This window comes from Carlito syrichta, unplaced genomic scaffold, assembly GCF_000164805.1.
Source record: "Carlito syrichta isolate Samal-C Ts95f unplaced genomic scaffold, Tarsius_syrichta-2.0.1 Scaffold308811, whole genome shotgun sequence".
NCBI lineage: Eukaryota > Metazoa > Chordata > Mammalia > Primates > Tarsiidae > Carlito > Carlito syrichta.
Window position 1 is genome coordinate 21,850 of NW_007252907.1, and position 25,432 is coordinate 47,281.

The window sequence follows — 25,432 nt, forward strand, 5'->3', positions numbered from 1 at the left end:
TGAATTAAAATCCCCCCTGGTGACACGAGCATACTTGATATTTCTTCCAACGTACAGAATAGGGACAACGGCTACACGTGTTCACGTTCATGTTTCTCCCAACGTGCAGGTGAGTAGTTTCATGATGAAGCAGAAAAAGATCCTTGCTGCTAATGACACGCTGCATCCTCTTTCAGAACACAAGAGGAAAACAGGCCACCAGGGCCAGGCCTTCCTGTTGACACGGACGGAGGGTGCATGAGGACCGCTGAACATGTCAGAGACTTCCTCCCACGACTCCTTCTACGACTCCCTGTCAGACGTGCCGGAAGAAAGCAGGAATGCCGACATCTTCCCGGAGCTCTCTGCTTTCCTCAGCCAGGAGGAAATCAACAGGAGTATCGACCTGGCCAGGAGAGCCTTTGCCAACTCTGAGACAGAAGATCTTGACCCAGGAAAGGGGATGGTGCAGGTTTTCAGCGCCTCCCCTGCAAGCCTCTGTGATAGCCCTCCTAGGAAGGGGGCCCTCGGTGGACACGGCCTAGGGAGGCCTCAGACCAGTGGGCCAGCGCCTGCCCAGCCTCTGCCTGACCCAACCAAGGGCACCCCTTCCCCCACTTCGAGGAGGAGGCCCGCCGTGCCATCCCTGCTGGCCAGCCCCAGCTACATCCGGAGCCTCCGAAAGGCGGAGAAGCGTGGTGCCAGGGCCCCGACCCCGACGGCCAAACCCAGACCCGCAGGCCAAGGGGAAGCCGGCCCCCAGAGCCAGCAGAGTGACAGGGCGGCCAGTTTCATCGAGGAGCTCACGTCCATATTTAGAGAGGCGGCAAGGCCACGGAACCGGAGCCCAGGGGGTGAGTCCTCATCGCCAGACAGCGGGTACCTGTCGCCCAAGACCCAGCCACCAGCCCTGCCGGGCGCCTTGGCCAGCCAGAGCCACACGGAAGGCCCGCGGGACATGGAGGCAGAGGCCAAGCCGGCCGAGGCCAGGCCTTGCTCCCAGCCAGCCCAGGCCGCGGCCCAGCCCCGCAGCAGCACCTGTCACCTGCTGCTGCCCCAGGATGCGGGCCACCCACCCTCTGCCCCTCGGTTCATTCAGAAGCTGAGGAGCCAAGAAGCAGCCGAAGGAAGTCGCGTTTATCTGGAGTGCAGAGTCGCGGGGAACCCGGCTCCTCGAGTCAGGTACGATTTTTTTTATAGGGGTAGCGCGTGATGTTGTTGAGTTGATGCAGCTTTACTGTGGGAGGAGGAAAGATTTGCTGGTAGCCAGCCTCTGGAGACAGAGGTGGCGTCTTACCAAGTGTTTGCAAGGCAAGAGCATCCCTGCTTTTGTGTGGGTTGTCCCTGTCAGGGCACGTCTGCTGTCGTGGGTCATCTGGGCTGTGGACGCAGAGGGAAAACAGACAGGACCAGAGACAGGCTGTCTTGTAGGAACTCTGCCGTTAACATGGGCCAGGCAGACTTAGGATATGGAGTGGACTTACTCCAAGTGCTGCTAAAAGGGGGTGTGTGTTTGAATATGAGTCGCTGAAGATGGTTGAAAACATGGCTAAAACTAGAAGTCAACTGGAGGGACAGGTGAAACGCGCAGGCATACAGGGGTTAACCCTAAGATGAGCTCCTGGACAGGTAGCCCAACTTCAGGCACAGGCTACATAGGCATGTACTCAGCAAAGGTAAGTGCACACACACACCTCCGGTGATGCATGCTAGGAGGGCAGGACTTTCCTAATAGGGAAGGAGAAGCCAAGATGGGAGCCTCACAGGTGTGTTTTTCCACCAGAACCCAGAGATGGCTAAAAATGGCAGTGAAATGAGTTCAAGTCAATACACACGCCATGTTCGTCATCCTGTCTCTAAATTCTTCCTCCCGGATGGCTGAGTGTACACCTTCTCCTGTGCAAAAAGGATAGGGGAGGGACCCTGCAGTCCCCCTGCAAGGTCCCCAATTGAGACCACCATTTCCCAGCGGGGCCGCCTTAGTCAGGCTCCTTGCCCCTCTGTGACTCGGTTTCACTTGTGAAGTGGCCATTATCATAATACCTGCCTCAAACGGCTGCCCATGAAGACCGGGAGATAAAATAATGTTTATAATATTATTATTTGTAATCGTCAAAAGCTGGAAACAATCAGATGTCCATCAACCTCACCATAGCTTTTAAAAGTTGTGGAACAGTCATAAAATGGAATACTACGTAATGATTGGAAGAATAAATAATTAACACCCAAAAAAAGCATATGAATGGATCTCACAGGCAAAAAGTTGTACCCAAAACGCCAGGTACAATAGAGTTACATACTCTATATAATTTACATAAAGTTCAAAATAGGAGAAATTAATCTATGTTGATAGAAGTCTGAATAATATTTTTCCTTTGGCTAGAGATGGAGGGGTGAGTTGATGAGGGATACGAAGGGACTTTCAGAGAAGGTGATAATGTCCTATTTCTTGATCTGAATACACACATATGTGTGTGTGTGTGTGTGTGTGTGTGTGTGTGTGTGTGTGGTTTGCTTTACTAAAATCCACAGAGCTATTGAAAAAATAAAAATAAAAAAACACCTGCCTCATTCAACTTTATGATGATTGAATTTTAAAAAATGAGGAGAAAATAAATAAAACAGTGTGTTGCACCTAGTAGCTTGTATTATTGTTAACTATGATCTTTATTATTTCTCACTTCTTAATTTTATATGTCAAAATGAAAATAGCATGCCAAGTCAGGATTATACTACGAAAACACAGGCCATTCATTCATTGATTTGGAAAGTTTTGCCTTTGCTAAGGAAGACTGTTTCTCCTAAATTATACAAATATAAAAAGTTCATTTAAAATTATTTACTTTGGAAAATGGGAAAGTGGACATCACTGGCTAAAGAGTGAAACGCCGGTACTTTCTTATTAAAGGCATTTCATGAGTCACCCACCTTGCTGTCCTTCCTACCGCAGTCCGCTCAGACACGCTTTGCCAGAGCGGGTTTCCTAGTCTGACAAGTCCTTGCTCACACGCAAGGCAAGTGTTAGCACAACTGGCTGAAAAGTGGTGTGATTAGAGGCAGACAATATTTTTTTCCCAACCAATTTGTTCAACTAATTCACCTTGAGTCAGTCCTCTGCAGTTTTTTTTTTTTTTTCTCCTGTATTTCTTTTAGAAACTGACAGCAGGGGGCAGTAAAAAACTTCTTAATGTGCTCCTTTAATTCAATATGTCATTCTAAATTCTGCATTTGTGTTTTCCATAAAGAATGTATTTTTCTTACATTCTCTCCTGATAGAAACGAAATTGAACATTTATTTCAGATTCCATTTAGAGTTTTTTTTAAAAACTCTCCAATCTTGGGAACAGATAGTTTTTCATTAGAAATGCATCCGTGTGTCCATCAAAGCAGTTCCATCAGTTTTCAAACTACATGTGGTTCCACCTACATTTACTTCCAAAATAGTCCCTTCCAAATGGGTTGCCCTGGCAAGAATACCATAACCTTTCAAAAACAAAATGCAGTCCATTTAGCATTGGAGGATCAGTCCAGCTGAGCAGACCAACCGTGATGGCTATGCTAAAGTTCACCTGACCATTAGGCAATTCTAGGGTCCGTCATGTTCATTCTACTGCCTCTTGGGGGTGAGCATTAATTTAGTTTGTAGCTTCATTATTACTTCTTCTTCTCATATTGTTATTATTGTTATTATTATTATTATTTTGAGTTGGAGTCTCACTCCATTGCCCAGGCTGGAGTGCAGTGGCACGTTCATGGCCACCCCAGTGTCAACCTGCTGGGTTCCAGTGATCCTTCTGCCTCACCCTTCCAAGCAGCTGGAACTACAGGCGCTCACTAACACAGTTGGCTAATATTTTGCTTATTGTAGAGTCGTGGTCTCACCTAGTTGCCCGGGCTGGTCTCAAACCCACGGGCTCAGGCAATCCACTCACCTCGGCCTCCCAAAGTGCTGGGATTACAGGCTTGAGTCACCACACCTTGCCAGCTTCGGTCTTATTAACTAGTTTCCTCTTCCCTCGCATTCTACCAAAGTCCATGGCCACTGTTCATTAAACGTTACAAATTGTGCCCTCCTAGAGTCATTGTCTATGATTAAATGCTCCCTTGTTTAAAGTTAGTTGGTCACTGTGAATCCTGTAGAGTTTCATGGTTTTTGTTTTTAAGAGAGAGAGTGTAGACGTGCGTTGGGTAACTTCTGTCCCAAAGATCTTAGTCCTTTCTTGTGTATTTCTAAGTGCACCCGATGCCTGAGAACACTGAGCTCTTTTGACTGCTTGAGACATGTGACGATTTCAAGAGAACATTTTTGAAGGGAATTCTGTACAAGAAAATTTCACCGAAGAGTTCCTGCCCTGAGGCATCTCAGAGCCTGGCTCAGGCTGCCGCCATCCAGGGGGCCCAGTACCCAGCGCGTGGTAGACCTGCTGGGCAGCGGCACCTCCCAAGGTCGCGGGAGCAGCTGACAGACTTGCGGGGAGGCTGAGGGTGTCAGGAGCATCCGAAGCAAGCCGCCAGCAGAGGCCCTGTAGAGGCTGCTGGGAGTTGGAGGCATTCCGAGTTGGGCAGTCGGCGGCTGTCCCTGAACACATGAGGTGTGGTGGCAAGGAGCTTGGTGGCTGGGCAGCAGAAGGGTCTACAATGACTTAAAAGGGATGCATTGGAGAATATGACCGTCGCATCAGGACACAGATATGGGAACCGGACGGGGAGAGACATGCTGAGGGGTTTAAGCCTGGGAAGAACAGAAGAGCAGAGCAGAAGCCTGGGGACTAAGCCTATACAGGTCCACAATAGGGAAATAACTGCTAGAGGCACAAGGCGGCCACTCAGCTGCTGACCACAGCTCCTTAAATCTGGCCTGTGGGGTCTGGAGAGCCGGGCACGGTGGGCCTTACAAACGTGGGTACAAAACGCAGCTGGGAAAGGTTGGAACTGGCTGGTGAAACCAGGCTCGCCATCTCAAGGCAAGGTGTCCCTGTCCCCCAGATAGCAATGTCATCCTCGCGTTGCAGACACCAGCCATGACCACGACAGGACTGAACGCAAATGCTTCCCCCCTTTATTCTTTCACAGCCAACAACATCTCCACAAAAGAGATAAGAGCTGATGGGAGAAAAGTCTGTGCGTAGTGACAAAAATTATATACAGCTCAGGTAGGGTTTCAATGGTATGCAACGTGTTTGTGAACAGCATCAAGTCAGAATCCATTTATTTCTCTGAGCGTGTTAGAATGTCCGGTGTTTCTCACTCACTCCCCAGAGTGTGGGGTCCTGTTCCCTGCCACTGTCAGCTCCCCGCTCCCTCCCTCATGTGAATCTCAACTCATGTGAGTTGGTAAAAAATTGTGGAACTCAGTAACCTGGATGGACTGAGAGTCTATAATACCGAGTGATCTTTCACAGAAACGAAGATCTGAGTATCACATGCTCTCACTCATAAGCGGACCTTGAACAATTATCATAACACTAAAAGAAAAGGATTGGCAGCAGTGGGAATCTGCCAGGGAAGCAGAGGCACACCTCATCAACAAGGGAACCTGCATCACGAACATTTGTATATCTAACCCTGAATTACACCCCACATACTTAAAATAAATAAAAATTGTGAAGCGTTTCCGTTCCAGATCACCTCTAACGTGAAGGAATGGAAGCCCTATGTTTTCACTTCATACTTTTAAAAATGTTTCGTTATGAGAGCCTCGTGTTTCAAACCATTTCAGCACAAGGAACCTGAGACAGAAAACTGTGCTCTGGTGTGCCTAGTGACACAACATAATTCGTTAGTTACAGAGACTGACCCTTGGCCCCGTGCTGCCGTCTAAACGAGAAGATCCCGTGTGTGAGAAGTGCGTGGCTCCCTGGCTGCCTCCCCAGGTAGAGTGAGCAGAATGGCCACCTTTCAACGTCGTCTGGGCTCAGAATTCATATTTCAGTGTCTCCAAAAAGAATGGCAGTCTGATGATCTTCACAATGTTTTCCTATGTGAGAAAGGAGCCACAGCCCTCATGGGGATCCTTCTCACCTTTTAAACCAGGTTATGAATGGCCAATCAACTGAAAGCAAAAGGATTTTAAAAGGTGGGGCAGATGGTCTTCACCAATGGTGACAAACAAGCATTCCTGGTTTATGAACAGGGGTCCAAACACACCTCACACTAGACTGCACGGCAGGGTAAACATGAACATTTGCAAAAGGAAGAACCACGTTGAATAAACAGTTCCACTTACCGCGGTAAAGGTGGAATCCAGAAATGGTCCAGTCCTGTGCTTTCCTATTCCAAACATAATTACTCATTTCTAATCATAATTTACCTGTTAGTCATCACTATTGGCCTCATAAACTCTTATTTAATATATGCAATTAAAAGTAATAAAACTTTTTATGACCCAAGCCCAGCATCGCATGTGCCTCTAATTAGTGTACATCAGCAAGACTTTGACCATCATCAAAGCCGAAACAAGAGGCTTGGCCATGTCAAATCCATGCAGCTCCATCTGTAGAAAGTCCGTCTCCTCAAAGACAATAGCAACAAAAACAAGCCATCAGTTGACTCACTTCCTTGTCCAGGGTATCTGTGTGCGATGTATCCCCTTTAGTGACTGCTTTGGTTTTGGGAAATGTGGCTACAACATCACTGGCCAGAAGGTTATGAGTATTTAATGTATGTTAAGGTTCAGACGACTTGGCCCAGGAATAGCTTGTTATTAAGGGGTGGAGTCAACAATGGACAATAGATGATACCATCAATTATCATATGAAACACCTGACAATACACCTGTTTTTTGTTTTGTTTTGTTTTGTTGAGTTGGAGTCTCACTCCATCGCCTAGGCTGGAGTGCTGTGGCATGCTCACGGCCACCCCAGCCTCGACCTGCTGGGCTCCAGTGATCCTTCAGCCTCAGCCTTCCACGTAGTCGGAACTATAGGTGCGTGCTACCCCACCCAGCTAATTTTTCAATTTACTGTAGAGATGAGGTCTCACTAAGTTGCCCTGGCGGGTCTCGAACCCACGGGCTCAGGCATTCCACTCGCCTCGGCCTCCCAAAGTGCTGGGATGACAGGCTGAGTCACTGAGCCCGGCCCTACCGTACACCTGTTTTACTGCAAAACAAGATATAAATAGGCACAAATGATTTAGAGGATGACTCTGTGACAGGCAGTGAGGTTAAGGTGTACCTACGTAAACCATTGTATAACACCCAGTTGCCTGCTTGACATCTCGGTTTGCATATCTATTAGTCTTATCAGAGTCAATATGTCCAGAACTAAACTTCTGAGTCTCCTCTCCTCCAAAAACCTTCTTTTTCTGAATCTTCTCCATGTCAACAAAAGACAGCTCTCTCTCCGGCTGTTCACAAAAAAAAACCCTTGTATTCACCCCTGACCCTCCTCTTTTTCCCACCTCCCGTATCCAATCCACCCAGCAAAGCCAGTTGGCTCCACCTTTAATACGGCCAATCTGGCCACTTCCCGCCCTCTTCGCTAATGAGGCTCTGCCCTAGCCACCAGTGTCTTTCTCCCCCTGTCTCAGCACAGTCTACGGGGTACCCAGCGACATTCCTTGTAAAGAAGTAATGATCGCAGCCCTGCTCGGAGCCATCTCTCAGGGTGGCATCCGTGGTCCTTACAGCGCCTAACCCATCCCCCTCTCACCAACTTCTCTCCACTTGATCCGCTTCAGCCACCGTGGGGTCCCTGCAGCGCCTCTGCTGGCCTGGCTTGTCCCTGTCTGGGACCTGTGCACCTTCTGTTCCCTCTACTTGCAATGTTCACCCCCAGATACATGCGGGATCACATTCTTCACCCCTTCTCCCTCCAACAGTGTCTCCATGAGATCAGGGTCTCCATAGCTATCCCACGGGAAGGAAAGAGCTTGCCCCCCCCCATCGGTTCTACTCTCTCAATTTGTTTTTCTTCATAGCGCTCAGGTGACACCCTGTGCATTTACTTATTTCTTAGTTGTCTAGAATATGAAATCCTTGAGTGTGGGGACTTTATTTTACTCACTCTTGTGTCCCCAGGGCCTAGAACACTATCTGGCATGTAACAGGCACTCGATACCTATGTGTGGAATAAACAGAAGAATTCCACTCCTAGGTGTCCACCTAGAAGAAACCTAATACACATCTAATAAACATTCATCAGTTGGGTTTGAGGGCTCAGCCTGTCATCCCAGCACTTTGGGAGGCTGAGGCGAGTGGATTGCCTGAGCTCCTGGATTCGAGACCAGCCCGGGTAACTTGTCTCTACAATAAATCGAAAATGAGCTGGGCACGGTAGTGCGTGCCTGTAGTCCCAGCTGCTTGGAAGGCTGGGGTGGAAGGATCGTGGGAGCCCAACAGGTTGATGCTGGGCTGGCCGTGAGTGTGCCACTGCACTATAGCCTGGGCGACGCAGTGAGACTCCAACTAAAAAAAAAATTCATCAAAGAGAAAGTAGGTAAATGGTGATATATTCATTCAATGAATGAACTAGACCTGCATGGATCCGGGCACCTGAAACTCATCTGCATAATATCAACCCCAGAAAAGCAAGTTGTAAGAAAGTGCACATAAATTACATGAATAAATACTTACATGTGAAGTTACATTTGCAAAAGGGTATTATTTCAGGCTCAGAGATGCAAGAGGAAATAGAGAAATATAGGAGAGACAGACTCTGGACTCCAGACAGAGGTGACCTGAGAGAAGAAAAGGTCAGGGTCTCTGAAGTAAGGAGTCACCCAACCAAGGGTAGTGCAGCAGGCCCCGGGATGGAAGCCATGTGACCAGTGGGTGTGGGAAAGCCCCAGCGATGGAGAGTCACGTGACCGGGGGTCTACAGAGAGCCCCAAGATAGAGAAACATGGGACCGGTGGGCTCACAGAGGGTCCCAGAGATGGAGAGACATGTGATGGGGGTGGGCAGGGGAGGGTATGTGCAGAAGGCTGGACTTCATGCTGAGATGGGTGGTAAAGACGCAGATGCAAATTACGCCATTTTTATACCCAGCAGTGAAAAAATATCGACTCTTCATTGACTCTAGCATCCTCTTGGGTACCGATGCATTTCAGCAACAGCATTTCTCATGAGTGGCCGACTTACTCCATAAAACCCTCTAGAAAAATCTCTTGACATGAAGCACTGTGAATTCACCGGGCTGGCTCTTAGCTTTTGCTCTTATGAGTTATATGTGAATCAGTTTTCTGGGATGTTTTAGTTATATTTTAGAGCTCTGTAAAATGTTTTTGTTTTGAACGTAGGTGGTGTTTCATATGTCTTCAGTCTCATGCCAAAGACCATTCATGGTGTGGTCTACCCAGTTTGCTGGCTGCAAAGGGTAAAACGTCCGTATGGGAGCTTCTCCTTCTTAAGAATGAAGTCAGCATTCACACCCAAATGCACACATTCACACACACACACACACACACACACACACACACACACACACGCTGGGCCCTGCCAGGATTAGCACCAGAATATCTGCCTGTCTACAAGGTCATCTGCCCCACTCCCACTCAACGCCCCATCCTCATATTTGGACCAGAGGAGCAGGCCCAGCAGGGCAGAATCCACGACCAAACAAAACCCACTTGAGAGTTGCCGGTGTTCTCATGCTTGTCTCATTTCCTTTCATCCCGGTTTAAATCCTCTTTATTTTTTTCTTTCTCTGTATATTTGCATTCAGTTGAAAAAATGAAGGCCTTTATATTTTGCAGAGGATAGCAAATGCTCCCTGCAACATCAAATGGCTGTCGAAAGGAGATTAAGCAACAGAGTGGTGCCTTTATTTTCATTGAAGTGAAGATATATCCTTATCTCTGTCTCCTCCTCACGATGATTTCTGGGAGTTGATACATTTAGGGCACGTAACCTATCGTGGTGTTTTGTCTTCTTTCCTGTCCTGTCCACTCTTTCTCAGCCCGTTTCCAACCAGCACCTGCTCGCTTGTCGTTCTCACCTTAAAAGTCAGGTGTGTCTCTGCGGTTGACTCACAGAGCCATCGTTAGTGGGAATATAGAATCTACGTCTGTAGACCTCAGTGAAGTGCAATAACTCGGAATCACTGAGCCCAGGAGATGTTGCCCCTGTTTGGTGGCATTACTGTTTAATGATTCAGCATTACAGAGTGGCGGCCTTTGCCCCTCCACCTCTGTTTGGTCGGCCCAGAACACCGTGGTGCTGGGACAAGCCCACGCCAGTGCTCAGACTAGTGTCTTGGTTACCCAAGGAGCAAATTTGACACTGAAGGCAACATGACGTCTCTCTGTACAGCCAGAAATTTGAACCGATTATAACAATCATTGGTGTCCAGCCATAAGCAGCCAATAGGAAGTAGCATCAATTTATGTCTCAATGGCCAAGTTTCCGGATTTAACAAGAAAACTAGCAAATAATAGACAGTCACCAAAATAAATGTACCCGAGGTATAAAGGTAGCCACAGATAATCCCTTTAGAATAAAAAGTCGCTTACAGAACAGTGTCAGAATTGCTCAGCAGTTGGCGGTATAGGTTCTGGAACCAGCACGGGACTCTTGGCTGTTACGTGTCAGTCATGTCACCATAGCAAGTCATTAAACTTTCCGTGCCTCAGTTTTCTTGTTGGTAAAATGAGAATCATAAAAGTACCTACCTCTGGGACAACTGAGTGTCAAGTCAACACAGAGAAAGAGTCTAAGGCAGTGCTAGGCACAAAGTGATGTTTTAATAAGTATAAATGCATTATTTGTAAAGTGACTTGTTATTTTGACTTGTTTACTTCTTTGTCTATTGCCATTGATTTGATAGAAACTCCCCTACACTTCCCTCTCCAAAATCTCTGACTCTGTTTCATTTTCCTCAAATCTTCATACTGCAGTTTTCTTTTGCACTGCTAAACATTCACAGTGGAGCTTTCGGGGAGGGCGTTCTTCAATATTATAGGTTAAGCAAATATTTGCTAAGAAATGCAACATATCTTGAAAGGTGCTTTACCCTCTTTGTCCAGCTAGTCCGAGATGGACGGGCGTCAGAGTCATCACTGAAGCTGCCGTGGAGGGGACTCCTTTCCCCAGTCTTCATTTAGTGTGTTGTCGTTTTCTAGAAACTTTGTCCTCATTTTTCCTTCACCACCAGGTATGGGATCAAAGCCAAGGAAGAGCGATTTGTGTGTGTGTCCAACCCTCCCTCGCACAACCGAGTATCTCCCGTCGTCTCTCTCTCTCTCTCTAAGCTTCAAGACTGTGAAGGTCAGCAAACGGTGGAGTGCCGTCAACTCAGAATCTCTGAACTATTGTTTTCTTGCTGTTTTTTACATTGTTTAGCAATTTCCCTCAGTATGTTTCATGGCACTTGTTAAATATTTGCAAAAATCCATTGGAAGTGGTTTCCCAGCCCTCTAGCCACTCCCTGGTTTTATATTCCAATAATCTCAGCAGGAAGAAAACTTTAAAAATAATTTAAGTCACAAATGCAAGCTTTCCCCCAGCTAAATAAATTGGCTTTTATTTTGTATTTTCTTCCTACCAAGTATTACACCATCCTGCGATGCTCTCAAAAGGAAAAGAACGTGCCTTTTGGAAGTTTAGTTCACTAGTATGAAAACTAGTATCAAACGAAAGAATTTGACTCTGAAATTTCAGATACCTTCACAGGCAAAAAAAAAAAAACAAAACTACCCAGTGTCTCAACTCTTTTCTGCAGAGTCGATTTAAGTACTTCTTGACATGTTCCTTCCTCTGCCTCAGGGCAGTAACTCATCACGGATCACTGGATGTGCTTAAGCATAATTACAGCAATTCAAGAATCCCACTTAGACATTGCATTCTTTTGACGGTTAGGAGTTACTTTATAAAAACAACTGTTAGCAAATACAGTTTTAAGTATGAAACTCGATATAGCTTACTGTGCAGACCAAGACCCAAAAAAGCTCAACCAGGGGGCGTTCAAGTGATGTATAGCAATAGAAATGGGTCTTTCTTCTTTAATGTTAATTTCTTTGAGCCAAGAGATAGTGTCATATTCAATAACTGCTGAAATAGTAGTAAATTGTTGGCCACCTGAACACTGATAGAGAAATCCAATCAAAAACCTTTCCTGGCCAAAAAAAAAAAAAGAAAGAAAGAAAGAAAGAAAGAAAGAAAAAGGAAAAGAAAGGAAAAAATTACTAATTGCAAGTGAAAGCTAACTTTGTTCTCTTGGTTATGAGTTCCGACAGCGAAGTCTGTTTCCAACAGCAGCATATGGTAAATTAGGCCACAGAGACAAGCTTCCTGTCACTGATTATTTATAATCCACATGTCATGGGTCAGAAAATGTAAATAAAAATACCCTCAAAAATAAAGACTTTTCCTAGGATGACAGGTTTTAGTCTTGGTGGCTGGGATTGGAGAAGTATTTCTAGGGAAATTAAAAAACAAATCTGAGTAAAAGGATTTCCAAGTAATGGAGGAGACTCTTGGAGAGGAAGAAGAGGAGAAGGAGAAAAGAAAGCAGGGTGGGAGGGAGGAAAGAAAACCCCCATCTGAAGACGAATGCTTCTTTCTTTAGAAGCCCGAAAGATCTTCCAAATCATTTTACCATTATGGAAGGTAACATAGACCAATTGCATTGGCAGAGAATGTTCTAATTATGTTTGTGCAGAGAAAGGGCAGTAGAAATATGGCACAGAAATCACTTCTGTTTCAGTTTTGGACTTTGAACCACTGTAGACAGAGAGGAAGAATTCTCCACATCATTGTAGTAATTTGATTGTGATCAGGAAGCGGCACGGCCAAGCTTTCTAGAAGGAGAGCAGTGAAAGGTATTATTCACAGATGAGAAAAGCCATTCAAGGGTGGGTTTGGCTTGACCCAGTCACACATGCCCAGGGCTTTGTCATCCCTGACGAGGAGGCCTTGAAAGTCAACACCGACACTCATGGTGGTGTTCATCCACCATCGGAGATGTCTGTACGGCCACTGTGTAGAATTATACAAATAACACCTCACAGGAAGTTCATACCAAAGTGCTGTTTCATTCTTGTCACCCCTTTGGTTATCATCCTAAAGTCACAAGTTAAGATAATGCCTCTTTATTTTCTTGCTGAGCTACTGAAGTTGAACCCCCACAAAAGCTGTCATTCTCCTAGGGCACTAACTGGTGTAATAAGATTAATTGCCAGATGCTCTACTAAGGGCATTCTAGTCCAAACTCACTTATTCCTGTGAGGTAGATGCCACCCTATTTCTTGGATTCTAAGACATATGTTTTGTCACGATTTATCTCTGTAATCAGAACCTTTTACAGAGATAAGGGGACATTTTCCAATGACTGTCTGGTGGCAGTCATGTGGTTGTCATTCCTTGTGCACACACAAATGTGGTCAGAACTTTAAATTATTTGCCTACTACTACTACTTATTATTATTATTATTATTAATTATTTGGAGTCTTATGACATTGGCCAGGCTGGAGTGCAGTGGCATGCTTATGGTCACCGCAGCCTCGACCTGCTGGACTCTGGTGATCCTTCCATCTCAGCCTTCCAAGTAGCTGGAACTACAGGCGCATGCTACCATGCCCAGCTAATTTGTTGATAAATTGTAGAGATGATGGTTGGCCAAGTTGCCCAGGCTGGTCTTGATCCCACAGGCTCAGGCAATCCACTCATCTCAGCCTCCCAAAGTGCTGGAATTACAGGCTGAGACACTGAGCCCAACCTACATATTATACTTTGTCTCTTCTCCTCTTTCTCCTCCTCCTTCTCATTTTTTTTTCCCCTTTAGGGTCTCAATCACCCAGGTTGTTGTGAGGTAGCATGATCACAGCTCACCATAGCTTTGACTTCCTAGGCTCAGGTGATCCTCCCCACTCAGCCTCCCGAGTAGCTGGGACTACAAGTATGTACTACCATGCTCGCTAATTTTTTTAAAAAAATTTTTGTAGAGATGGGGTTTCACTATATTGCCCAGCCTGGTCTCAAATTCCTGGCCTCAAGCAATCCTCCCAAAGAGCTGGGATTACAGGCATGAGCCACCACACTAGACCTATTTTTTGGTCTTAATGGTTTATAAAATAATGGCATCTTATTGGCATGTTAGAGTCAATGAACTACAAACTTATTATCTATATTTTTAAAACAAGGAACTAAGACATGAATAATTTAGCAAAATTGCCCAACGGTTCATTACCAGTGGAGCTGAAGTTCCCACACAGAGAAGTTGGCTCCCGGGTGTGGACTTTCTACCATGAGGCTGCACTGCCCAAAAGAATGGAGTGGGTCCACGTCCCTTCCCAAAAATCGGTCCCAGCAGAGTGTGGGAGCCCTAGCTCTCCACCTGAAATACTCAACACAGGAGTGACTGACTATTTCTCTAACAGCAAGAGCTTATAAACAGCTTCCTCTCTTGCCCAATGTTCTGAAACAATGTTCAGAAATCTTAGAAAGGCAAGAGCCATGGCCAGGCATACGTGATCAGCCATTCAGTGGTCCTCATAAGGAAACTTCACGCTGAGAACATTCCAGCCCACTTTGGAAGATAATCAGAACAACTCTGCTACTGCAGTTTGTGGGGTCTAGGCCACGCAGTATTGACCATCAAAGCCACGCCCCCCCCCCCCCCCGCCCGTTTCTCCTTTCTCTCATAAACAGAGCGTGACCCACGCAGAACACAATGGATGCAATTTGTAATCCAGTGTGGTACGATTCAACTCTCAGGTTTGGGTGCCAGCACTTTAATGAAGCGTGTTTCGGCAAAGGTTGGCCAGAATCCTGAAACATGGAATCATTCTGTGTGCACGGCCGAGGACACAGCATCGCTGCCGGAAATAGAGAAACAGTTTGGTTCCGTTGATTCCTGCTGCACCTTTTCCCACAAAAGGCCACTGTAAAATACAGCTCAACAAGGGAGTTTCTGACAAAATAGATAATTTTAACTTTGAACAGGGAGCTATTAAGAGAGACACATCAAGACTAAAGAAGTTAACTTTGGAGCCATACGACATGGGTGTCGTGTAGTATTAGCCGGGCATGGTGGCTAATGTTGTGAGGCCAAAGTGGTTTGATTGCTTGAGCCCAGGAGTTCTAGGCCAGCCTGAGCAGCATAGCGAGACCTCATCTCTACAAAATATCAAAAAATTAGCACAGCACGGTGGCATGCACCTGTAGTTCCAGCTCCTTGGGAGGCTGAGGTAGGAGCCCAGGAATTTGAGACCAGCCTGGGCAACATAGTGAGACTGAGTCTCTACAAACAATTTTAAAAATAGCCAGCCATGGTGACACACACCTGTAGTTCCAGCTACTTGGGAAGCTGAGGCAGGAGGATAGCCTGAGCCCAGAAGGTCAAGGCTGCAGTGAGCTGTGATCGTGTCATTGCATTGTTGCCTGGGCAACAGAGTGAGACCCTGACTAAAAAAAAAACAAGTCAGTGAGCACATCAAAATGACTGACACCGAGAGTGAAACTACCTGGGCCACATGGTGTGGCAGATCTGGGCAGCGTTGCATGGAGCCTGGAGCCCCCGGCGGGCTTGAAAGCGAGTCTTGGGAAACACCCGGTGCCCTGTGTAAGATGGCTCTAGCTCTGGGAGTTTGAAGGCATGTCCCTCTCCTTCCAGCCCAGAGTTTAGCTTCTCAGCCTTGAGTGTTCACAGAGCCATGGTTCTCTCAATCCCGAGGCGAGCCCAGAGCTGCCTGCAGTGCAGATTGCCGCGGGGCCTCCCAGTTGCTCGACTTCCCGTGGGGTCCTCCTCAAGTCTCTACCTCCGCACATGTGTTTCTCCTCTCGCCTTTTGATGGCTTTGTGGCTTTCAGATTTTGACAAATCAGAAAAAGATCAAACCTAGCCAAAACCTGTCTTCCATTACCGTTTGCTCTGGTCGAAATGTTAAATTTTCTCACATCTGTGGAATTAGAGCAGCTTGTGATCCGAAGTGAAGGCGGAGTGGCCTTGTCCTCTCTCTCCTCACGTGCGCACCGCGGACCAGCCCATTTTGTCCCACACCCAGGGCTGCCCTCTGTCCCACACCCAGGGCTGCCCTCTGTCCTCCCTCCCTGCTTTCTCCTGGGGGCCTGCCTGCCCCTCAACCGGGCTTGGAGAAGCACATGGCACATTGTGTTTTCCGCTCATCGTCCCCACATCCATGCCCCGGGACAATGGGGCAAGTCTCGGCCACGACCCTGTCTTGATGCCAGGATGCCTCCTCAGAGCCCCCCAGGTGGGTGATGCCGTCAGCCAGAGCGTGGATGAGCTCAGAGGGTCAGGGCAGAGAGCAGGATCGAAGTGGGGGTTAAAAAGTTGCAGAGAAAGCAAAGACTCTGAAAGGGATCGGAAAGAGACTGGGGAAAGAATGAGAAGCAGATGGCACAAGAAACTCTTCTGGGAAGGATGAGAAAGCAGAGCTGCAGACAGCTGAGGGCTAAAGACCGTCGTGGCATCCACACCCTACATTTTCCAGACCAAACCCCCAGGTGAAGGAAGCAGCCGGGCAAGAGCCTCCTGCCTTGCCAGCCGGTCGCAGCGTTGTCTCGGCTGCTTGCGAACAAAGAGGGCTGTGTTCACAACGACAAGCCCTGCCGTGTCAGCAATCCCGAGGAAGTGGCGGAGTGTCGCTGGAGAGTCATGCCCGCCGGCCTGCTTCCTGTGACTCTGAGCGTGGCATTGAAGGAAATGGACACTTTCACAAAGTCTTTCCTAGTGAAGCAGAAAGAAGTCTAACAAACGCTCCTTTGGCTCAGGCTGCCGCAAAATGATATCAAGGTTATCGAAATGCAAATATGTGAATGTAGGGACCTTAAGTCTACCCTGCTATCTCCTGACCGGCTGCTTCCAAGGACCCGACAGACCCCCTCTCCACTCGCCCTGCCCCTCCGCCGTCTTGCCCTGAGCGGGTGATCCATGTGGATGACAGACTCCTTGAGGCGCTTCATCGGGCTGAGCCCTGGAAAGCTCCGGAAGGTCTAGGGCAGCGGGAGAGGAGCTCAAGGGATCGTGCGCCCATCTTCCCCCCACAAGTGCACCTGGGCCCTGTCGCCCAGCCAAGGTCTTCGTCAACATGACGCTGTCCCGTGTTCAGGAGTCCACAGGTGCCCCTTCAGTGTTGGGTGGTCATGACCCTGCTGTATGGCCCAGGTGACCCCGTATCCCTGTGTCTTGCTGACACCTTGACGCCATCTTGACCTCGTCCTCCCAGGAGACTCTCCTGTGCTGTTGGCTTCAGTGCACCCTCCACTTCCGGCTGGGACCCCAGCTGATGTGTCTTCCTTCTGGTGCCCAGGCCTAAAATGGTTGCAGATCATTGCAGGAGATGGCCCCACGCTTCTGTCAATCCAGATGTGGTGGCATGACCAAGCCCTGAGTGATTCTCTCTGAAATTGCCAAGGTAATGCTGGATTACTCACGGGCAGGTTGCACGGCTTGAAATTATTTTCCAGCCCTATGCCCTTTTTGACTTTCCACTTTTAAGTAACCTCAACTCCAATTCTATAATGTGGGGAGAGAATCACATTAATGAGAAGCCCAAGAAAGACATTCAGTGTTGTCATGCACTCGTTCTCTGTCCTTGAGGAATACAATGGCTGCCACTAAGTGGCTCACTCCCTGCCTGGCATTCGACAAGGAACGCCCCAGGCATCCCCCACCCAGTTCTCCCAAAAGCTCAGTTGTGACTGTGTTCCAGGTACGAGGACACTGAGACTCACAGAGATAGGTGACGTAGCTGAAGACATACCTAGTAACCGTACATCTGGAGTTACCAACCCCAGAAGCTGGCTGTGTGGTGGAATTTGTAACCACTGGCAATGGATGTATGTGAAATGTCTTTTGGTTATTTCATCACATGTGACAAATCACGTCAACACTTAGTGGCTTAAAATAATTTCTTATTTTTTTCCCACTTGCTAGTCTATTTGAAGACTGGCTTCCACAGGGTACTTGGGCAACCTAACTTTTTTTTTTTAAGAAAGCAGGATTTATTAAGGGGACAGACAGAAAAGTTCCCACAGTGGGAGGGGACCCAAAGGGGCTGCCCTTTTTTTTTTTTAGAAGGATTTATTAAGAGGACTTGGGCAACTTTTTCATGTCTGTTACCTGGACTCAGTAACTCTAGTGAGCATACAGGGCGTAGGATGTCCCAAAGGGAGGATGAGGAGGATGGGGAACAGGGTGACAGCTTGAATTAAGTCAAAGTGGAAGTGGGAAGTCAAGTGGGAAGAGAAGTCCAGGTTTATGGAAAGGAGGCCGTGCTTTGTGTAAGACTGAGGTATGCCGTTAAAAACTGTGTTCTGCCCTGGAGAACTGTCTTCCTTCTCCAGTCACAAAACCACAACAAGTATGGAGTGCAGAGGAAGGCGACAGCCCAGCCCTCAAATATGTGGTGAAGAAAGGTATGGCCTCCCCACTCTCACGGAAAATCCTCCTCTAAAAAATTAAACGTAAATAACTAGGTTCCACTTTCGTCTGTCTTACTAAAACCTAAGAACAATCACTTAAGATAGAAAATTTCTTTGAGGCATTTCACCGCCCCAAACCACCTAAGATCCAACTGGACCGCTGCTTCTCCAATGGGAGGTCTCGGTAGACAGTAGAAGACAGTCACAAGCCTGGGAGTGGTGGCTCAAACCTGTAATCCCAGCACTTTGGGAGGCTGAGATGAGGGGATTGCCTGAGCCCAGGGGTTCAAGACCAGCCCGGGTAACTCGGCGAGACCTCATCTCTACAATAAATCAAAAAATTAGCTGGGTGTGGTAGCACACACCTGTAGTTCCGGCTACTTGGAAGGCTGAGATGGAAGGATCGCCTGAGCCCAGCAGGTCGAGGCTGTGGTGGCCACGAGCGAGCCATGGTACTCCAGCCTGGATGATGGAGTGAGATTCTCAAAAAAAAAGAAGAAGAAGAAGAAGACCGTCACAAAATCAAATAAAGCTGGTGCAATTCTAAGTCAAATAATTACAAACAAAATTATTGTGGTGACATTTTTGCTTTTCAAAATCAAAACCAGACTCAGTAAATGAAAATACATGTTTTAAAAAGTGATTGTTGAAGCTGAAGCCAAACATATACCTTCTTCCTCTAAAATATTGGCTCATACATTTATTTTTGTTTTAGTGAAACCTGGCTTCTGGCGGTACGGTATGTGTGAACTTCAGACTAGTTTCATGTTTCCCATCGCTCTAGGCGGTGCTCATCTTGACACTGTTTGATCATTGCTATGGCCTCAGGCTTTGTGCGAACCTGATGGGTGAACAATGACACATCGCCAAGAGTTAGGAGAAATCCTTGATGAAGACTGACTCTCCAGAATAGTGAGTGTGTGTACTTTGACAGAAATGGAGTAGCAGTAACTAACTTTGATTTATCTACTGCGATGGGTAATTAAATAAGATAGATAATTAAAATCTCAAATACCAGAAGTCGAATTATTAGCCAAAAATCTTAACCTTCTCACTAAACAAAGTGTTTTTGTGTTTTGTTTTGTTTTTGTTTTTGTTTTTTGCAAACAGGGCCTTTGCCCTTATACATGGTTCTTGCTATTGAAAGTCTATTTCATGCTTTTGGAACATGTCTCTCATGTGATGGACACTTAGGAGACTCTCCCTGAGAGTAGGCTCTCTTAGGTATTGGAGGGCACAAAGATTTGGTTCATCTTTTTTTTTTTGAGTTGGAGTCTCACGCTGTCACCCAGGCTGCAGTGCAGTGGCATGCTCACGGCCACCCCAGTGTTGACATGCTGGGCTCCGGCGATCCTTCCGCCTCATCCTTCCGAGTAGCCAGAATGGCATGGTTCGTCCTTTCAGTGAGCCTAGACTTACGGGAGGGAGGTACAGCACAGATATTTGTCACTGAAGTTCCTGCCCCTCAGGATATAGGTATAATTGTCTCCTTTGCCAGTCCCATGGTTTGTGAAAGGTAAAGCATTTCTCCTGTGTCCGTCCTCACCTACTGAGTGCCTACTTCCCCCGGGCAGCTTCTGTGCTGTGTTGAGTGAACTCAGATGTGAAAATTCATCTCGCTGAGTTCCACGTTTAAAAGCTCATTTATGAGCCTAAGAAACTTCACAGAAGATGGTGTGAAAGGAGACAGGTAGCGGGGCTCGGTGGCTCAGCCTGTAATCCCACGCTTTGGGAGGCTGAGGTGAGTGGATTGCCTGAGCCCGTGGGTTCAAGACCCGCCTGGGCGGCGAGACCTCATCTCTACAATAAATCAAAAAAACCAACCGGGCGTGGTAGTGCATGCCTGTAATTCTGGCTACTCAGAAGGCTGAGGCGGAAGGATCGCTGGAGCCCAGCGGGTCGAGGCTGCGGTGGTCGGGAGCAGCCACTGCACTCCAGTCTGGGTGACTGAGTGAGACTCCAACTCAAAAAAAAAAAAAAAAAGGAGACAGGTGAGGGATTCACATCATAGGAATCCCCCAGTGTGCAAGTGGGAAAGAGAGCACGTCACCTGGGGAGCTGAGTGCCATCTTAAGACGTTCACGTTCCCCAGCAGCCATCAACACCCACCATGCCATCGTGGGCTTCACCAACATGCTGGTCCCAACCTCTCTGCCTCACTCTCACCTCCTCCCCCAGGCTCTCTTCGACTCTCCCTGTTCTCCTGGATGCTGGTAGAACTCCAAACCTCCTGTCCTCTGAAGTCTTGGCATCAGTTGGCACCTAGATCTTCCCAGTAGAGAATTCTATCCCTGGGAGAACGCTTGCACAAACTTCAAAGCATGCTTTAAAAATCGAATCCCTGTGTCAGATGCCCTTAATTCAAGGTGTGAAGAAAAAGGGCTGAAAAATCACAATGTTATGATCTTGGTGGAAATTGCTAACAGTAATGAGATTTATTGATTATACATGTATGTGATTATATATATACAATTCTGGGACAATGTGGTAATGTTTTTCCTTTTTCTACCGTTTGTCAGAATGTTTGGCAATAAGACTGCTTTAGAGTAACAAAAAAGATTGCTTAATAGAACTAAACACATTTTTTTTTTTTGAGTCAGAGTCTCACCCTGTCTCCCAGGCAGGAGTGCAGTGGCACACTACTCACGGCCACTGTAGCCTTGACCTGCTGGGCACTAGACACAATTTTTGAGTTGATGATGACGAGTTGGAAATGGATAGTCAGGCCCAGAACCTTATGATTATTTTGCTTGACCAAATTAAGGGACTGAGGGCCACCTTCCAGTCTCTGGAGAGAATGTCCCAGATAAAGACGATCTGTCCAAAACAGAGGTAGGATACAGTACCAGCAATCTGACCGGGAGCAAAGCTGAGCCGTCAGCAGGGTGTGTGACTGACTGGGTGTGCCATGGTGACGCCACTCATGTATATTCTGTCTGAGTTCCAGTGCAAACTGGCCTGAGAAACTCAGGGTGTGAAGCTTGTGAGTGAACCAAGAAAGTCAGGCCACACTTAAGGAAGACTCACCGAAAAATTATAAGCGCTGGTAGAAATGCCCACCCTAATCTTGATGCAAATACAATGAAGAGACAAAACAGATACAGACACTATCTCATGAGGTGTTGGCCACTAGGTCAAAAGAAGCTTTCTGTGCTAGACAGAAAGCCCCCCTGTCCCTGGAGCAAATCTTCTCCTGCCTTAGTGTGGGGAGGCTTCTGGGGGAATCTTCCCATCCAGAAGCCCTACTCATATTGCAGAGAACCTCCAGGAAAATAAGAGCTTTACTACTTCCAAGGAAACACATTACCTACACCAGTCATCCTAGGCCTTCATTCATAAACACAACCTAATGACCAAGGATCACCAGGAATTCCAGGGAAGCAAAAAGCATGAAAGAACTTTGCTTCTGTGTCTTCATCGAGAAGAACAAATAGGACTGATCCCACGAAGAAGTTGGGGTGTCTCAAGAAAGAATTTTAAAAGAATTTTTTCTTAAATCCTAATTAACAACAGGAAAATGCAGCAATTTTTTAAAAAATCAAATTATCTTACTTTGAGACAGAACAGAACATCATGAAATTTAGAATAGAATTATGTACATAAAAATTTCAGAGGTTAGTCTAAAAAATCAAAAGATAGGGTGAGGCAGCTCATGGAGGGAAAAGTTATGTTTCTTAATATGTAACTCACAGGAAAAAGAGATAGTAAATATGCAGATAAGGATAGAGATTGAGGGAGCCTCATGAGGCCAAGGCCCATCCAGTGGAATTCCATAAGACAAAACAGAGACATTTCTGTTTCTGGGGAGGGAAAACATTGAAAGAGATATTGGAATGAAATTAACTTTTGCTGAATAAATACAGAAGTCTTCAGATTGAAAGATACATCAATCAAGCCTCAGGCAGAATAAATGTTAAAAGACTTACAGAGCACTTGATGAAATCTAAGATGAAGAGACCATTCTAAAAGCTTCTTAAGAATTAAAATAGGTTACCCAAAATGAAGAATCAGGCTAGCACCTGTCATTTTGCCGGAAGTACTAAACCCTTGAGGTTAGTACTGCAAATCTTATTTGTGTGTTTATGTCTTAGGATGACATCTAGGAAAATATAAATCAAACCTTTGAGAGCTGATGAAAATGAAGACACACTTTCTACTTTCTACCTTACTGTTGTTTTAATTTTTAAGATGATCTTTTATGACTTTTATAACTAAATTATTTTAAAAGAGAACATTCACTCTGGCAGTGGTGAATATAATTAATTAGAAGGCAAAGAGACTAGAGGCTTTTGATTCAATTAGAAGGTCACACACCCATTGCCAGCAAGAGACTGGAAGGAACAGAACTGGGGCACCAGATTTCAGGAGCACTTTGAAGTTGTTTTTGAGGACTCGGTGAGTTATTGAAATTAGGAATAAAGGGGAAAGAAACAATAAAGGCGATTTCTAAAAGCATGAATGGCTGGATGGGTGATCGGAAAAACCCACGGAGGAATAGATCCCTGTTGGCTGTGTGGGGAGAGTAGGTACCGGGCTTCTGTTGAAGACTGGGACTTGAGCTGTAAGGAGAGTGCAGGTGTCAAGGGCCTTGCCTGTGGCCTGAGATGGGGACTGGAGCTTAGGAGTGATGCTGGGTGTAGAGATAGCAGGCAAGAAAGAGGCATTATGTGGGAAGCTCTGCGTCTGAGGGCCACGGAGTCCAGGGTCTCCCAAGGAGTGTTCAGACAGGCAGAAGGATATGGAGAGCTCAATGTTACAACTAAAAGAGGACTTTTTTTTTTCTTTTTTGAGTTGGGGTTCACTCTGTCGCCCAGGCTGGAGTGTAGTGGCACTCCCACGGCTGCTGCAGCCTTGACCTGCTGGGCTCCGGCCATCCTTCCGCCTCAGCCTTCCAGGTAGCTGGAACCACAGGCATGCACCACCACACCCGGCTAATTTTTTGATTTGTTGTTGAGACAAGGTCTCATTATGTTGCTCAGGCTGGTCTCAAACCCCTGAGCTCAGGCAATCCTCTCACTTCCGCCTCCCAAAGTGCTGGGATGAAAGGCTTGAGCCACCACGGCCAGCTCGTCCTGCCATTTTTAAAATCATATACATTGTATCTTTCCCTCTGTATCTAACAGCCACATGGGCATGGGTTGAGTCTTACTCTCTATTTTGTCCTCTGCGGCCCCCAGAAGAGGGTACACAGTAGGTTCTCTCATAGAAGTTGGTTGTCACTTAGTTCATTACTTAAAGGTAGTGACTGCAGAGAATTATTTATGGTCCAGCCAGTCCTCCCTACCTGTGGGTTCTGCCTCCATGGATTCAACCAACCATGGGTCAAAAATGAAAAGTAAATTGTTTCTGTATCGGTACAGACTTCCATTCTTGTCATGATGCCCTCAGTAACTATTTACGTAACATTTACATAGTGTTAGGTATTACAAGTAATCTAGAGATCAGTCACAGTGCATGGCAGGATGTGTGTAGGTCATATGCAAGTGCTACGCCACTTTATGTCAGGGACTTGAGCATTCGCAGATGTGGGTATCCAGGGGAGGTCCTGAAACCAATCCCCCATGGATACCCAGGAAAGACTGTCTTATTTCCTTATGTGGATGTTTATACTCTTAAAAGTATAAAGTAAAGTTCATGTGACTGGGCATGGTGGCTCAAGCCTGTCATCCCAGCACTTTGGAAGGCTGAGGTGAGGGGATTGCCTGAGCCCATGGGTTCGAGAATAGCCTGGGCAATTTGGCAAGACCTCATCGCTACACTTAATCAAAAAATTAGCCAGGCATGGTAGCACACGTGTGTAGTTCCAGTTTCTTGGAAGGCTGTGGTGGAAGGATCATCGGAGCTTCTGCGGCTGTGGTGGATCGACGCCGGGGTGGCTGTGAGTGTGACCCTGCACTCCAGCCTGGGCAACAGAGTGAGACTCCAACTCAAAAAAAAAGCAGTTAATGTGCATAAGAGCCCTTGATTTTCATAGGAATTAAGTGACTTAAATGGGAGAGAAAGTTTATTACCACTTAATAGATGAGTAAGCTGAGGTTCAAGGAATTGGATGATTTTCTGAAAGATTTGGTATCGAAACTAGGGCAACCCCCTCATGTCCCACTGTGGGAACTATTCTATCTTCTCAATAAATCCATCTTTCTCACAAAAATAAATAAATAAATAAATAAATAAATAAATAAATAAATAAATAAATAAATAAATAAAACTAGAGTCCAGATTTCTTGGTTCTGAACTGGGTTCTCCATCTACTATCACAACTACTACTGATTTTCTGTAATAATTGAGATTCGGAGAACCGAATCCACATATCCTAAGCCAGTGGTGGTCACTTGATGGTGGCCAGGGTGGGTGAGGTTTGGAGTACGTATGGCATGTACTACTCTCCAAGCAGAGGTTGGGAATGTGCAGGGTTCTCACACTGTGGACACCACAACGGGTGCAAAGCACTTGGGGCATTTAGTGGGGGCTGGGGGGATGTTAAACACCTCGCAATCCTGGAGACCGCACGGCGAGAATCACGCCTTTTGAACACCCATTGCCTCTACTGAGAAACTCAGCGAGTTAAGATAGGCGTCCATTATAGCCACCTCTTCAAGTATCTGATAAAGAATCTTCTCTTATTATTTCTGTATCAAAAATCTACAAAATACCAGTTTAAAATTCCCAAGTATTATTCTTAAAATGAAAAGAGGTAGACAGGTGAATGACCAGCTTCCAAAAATTAGTCTCACAGGAGGTCACCGAGCAAAAGCAGGAATTTAGCACACAATCCAGGTGCCTATTCTTTCTACACAGAAATACACTGATGACACCGCTACATAAATAAGCACCGTGGTATGTAATTTACAACAAGATTTAAACAACTCACTTAAAGCATATTGGTGCCAGTCAGAGACTTCACTTAATCAGCTCGAGCTTTCCTTTGCTTGTCTTCATATATAGGATAGCCCGGTAGAACTACCCATCTGGAGTCTTTTCTTGAGGCTAGTGGCTTTCTGCCCCTCTTTCTTCAAGGGTTAGCTTTAATCATCTAATTATTCCAGACCTGTGACTCACCAGGCCTCTGACTCCTGCCTGTCCTTTAACCCAAATGCATTCCCTGTGTCCTTTCGGCAAAACAAAATG

General features: G+C 46.4%; 1 protein-coding gene across 1 annotated transcript in view; it reads left to right on the forward strand.

Moving 5' to 3' along the window:
• Nucleotides 1-253: 253 nt before the first annotated feature.
• The window catches only part of LOC103268289 (palladin), a 377,892-nt gene continuing 352,713 nt past the window's right edge, over nucleotides 254-25,432 (forward strand). The window contains exon 1 of the mRNA XM_021716425.1: nucleotides 254-1,161. Coding sequence (XP_021572100.1) covers nucleotides 254-1,161 — 908 coding nt within the window. The remainder of the gene's footprint in view (nucleotides 1,162-25,432) is intronic.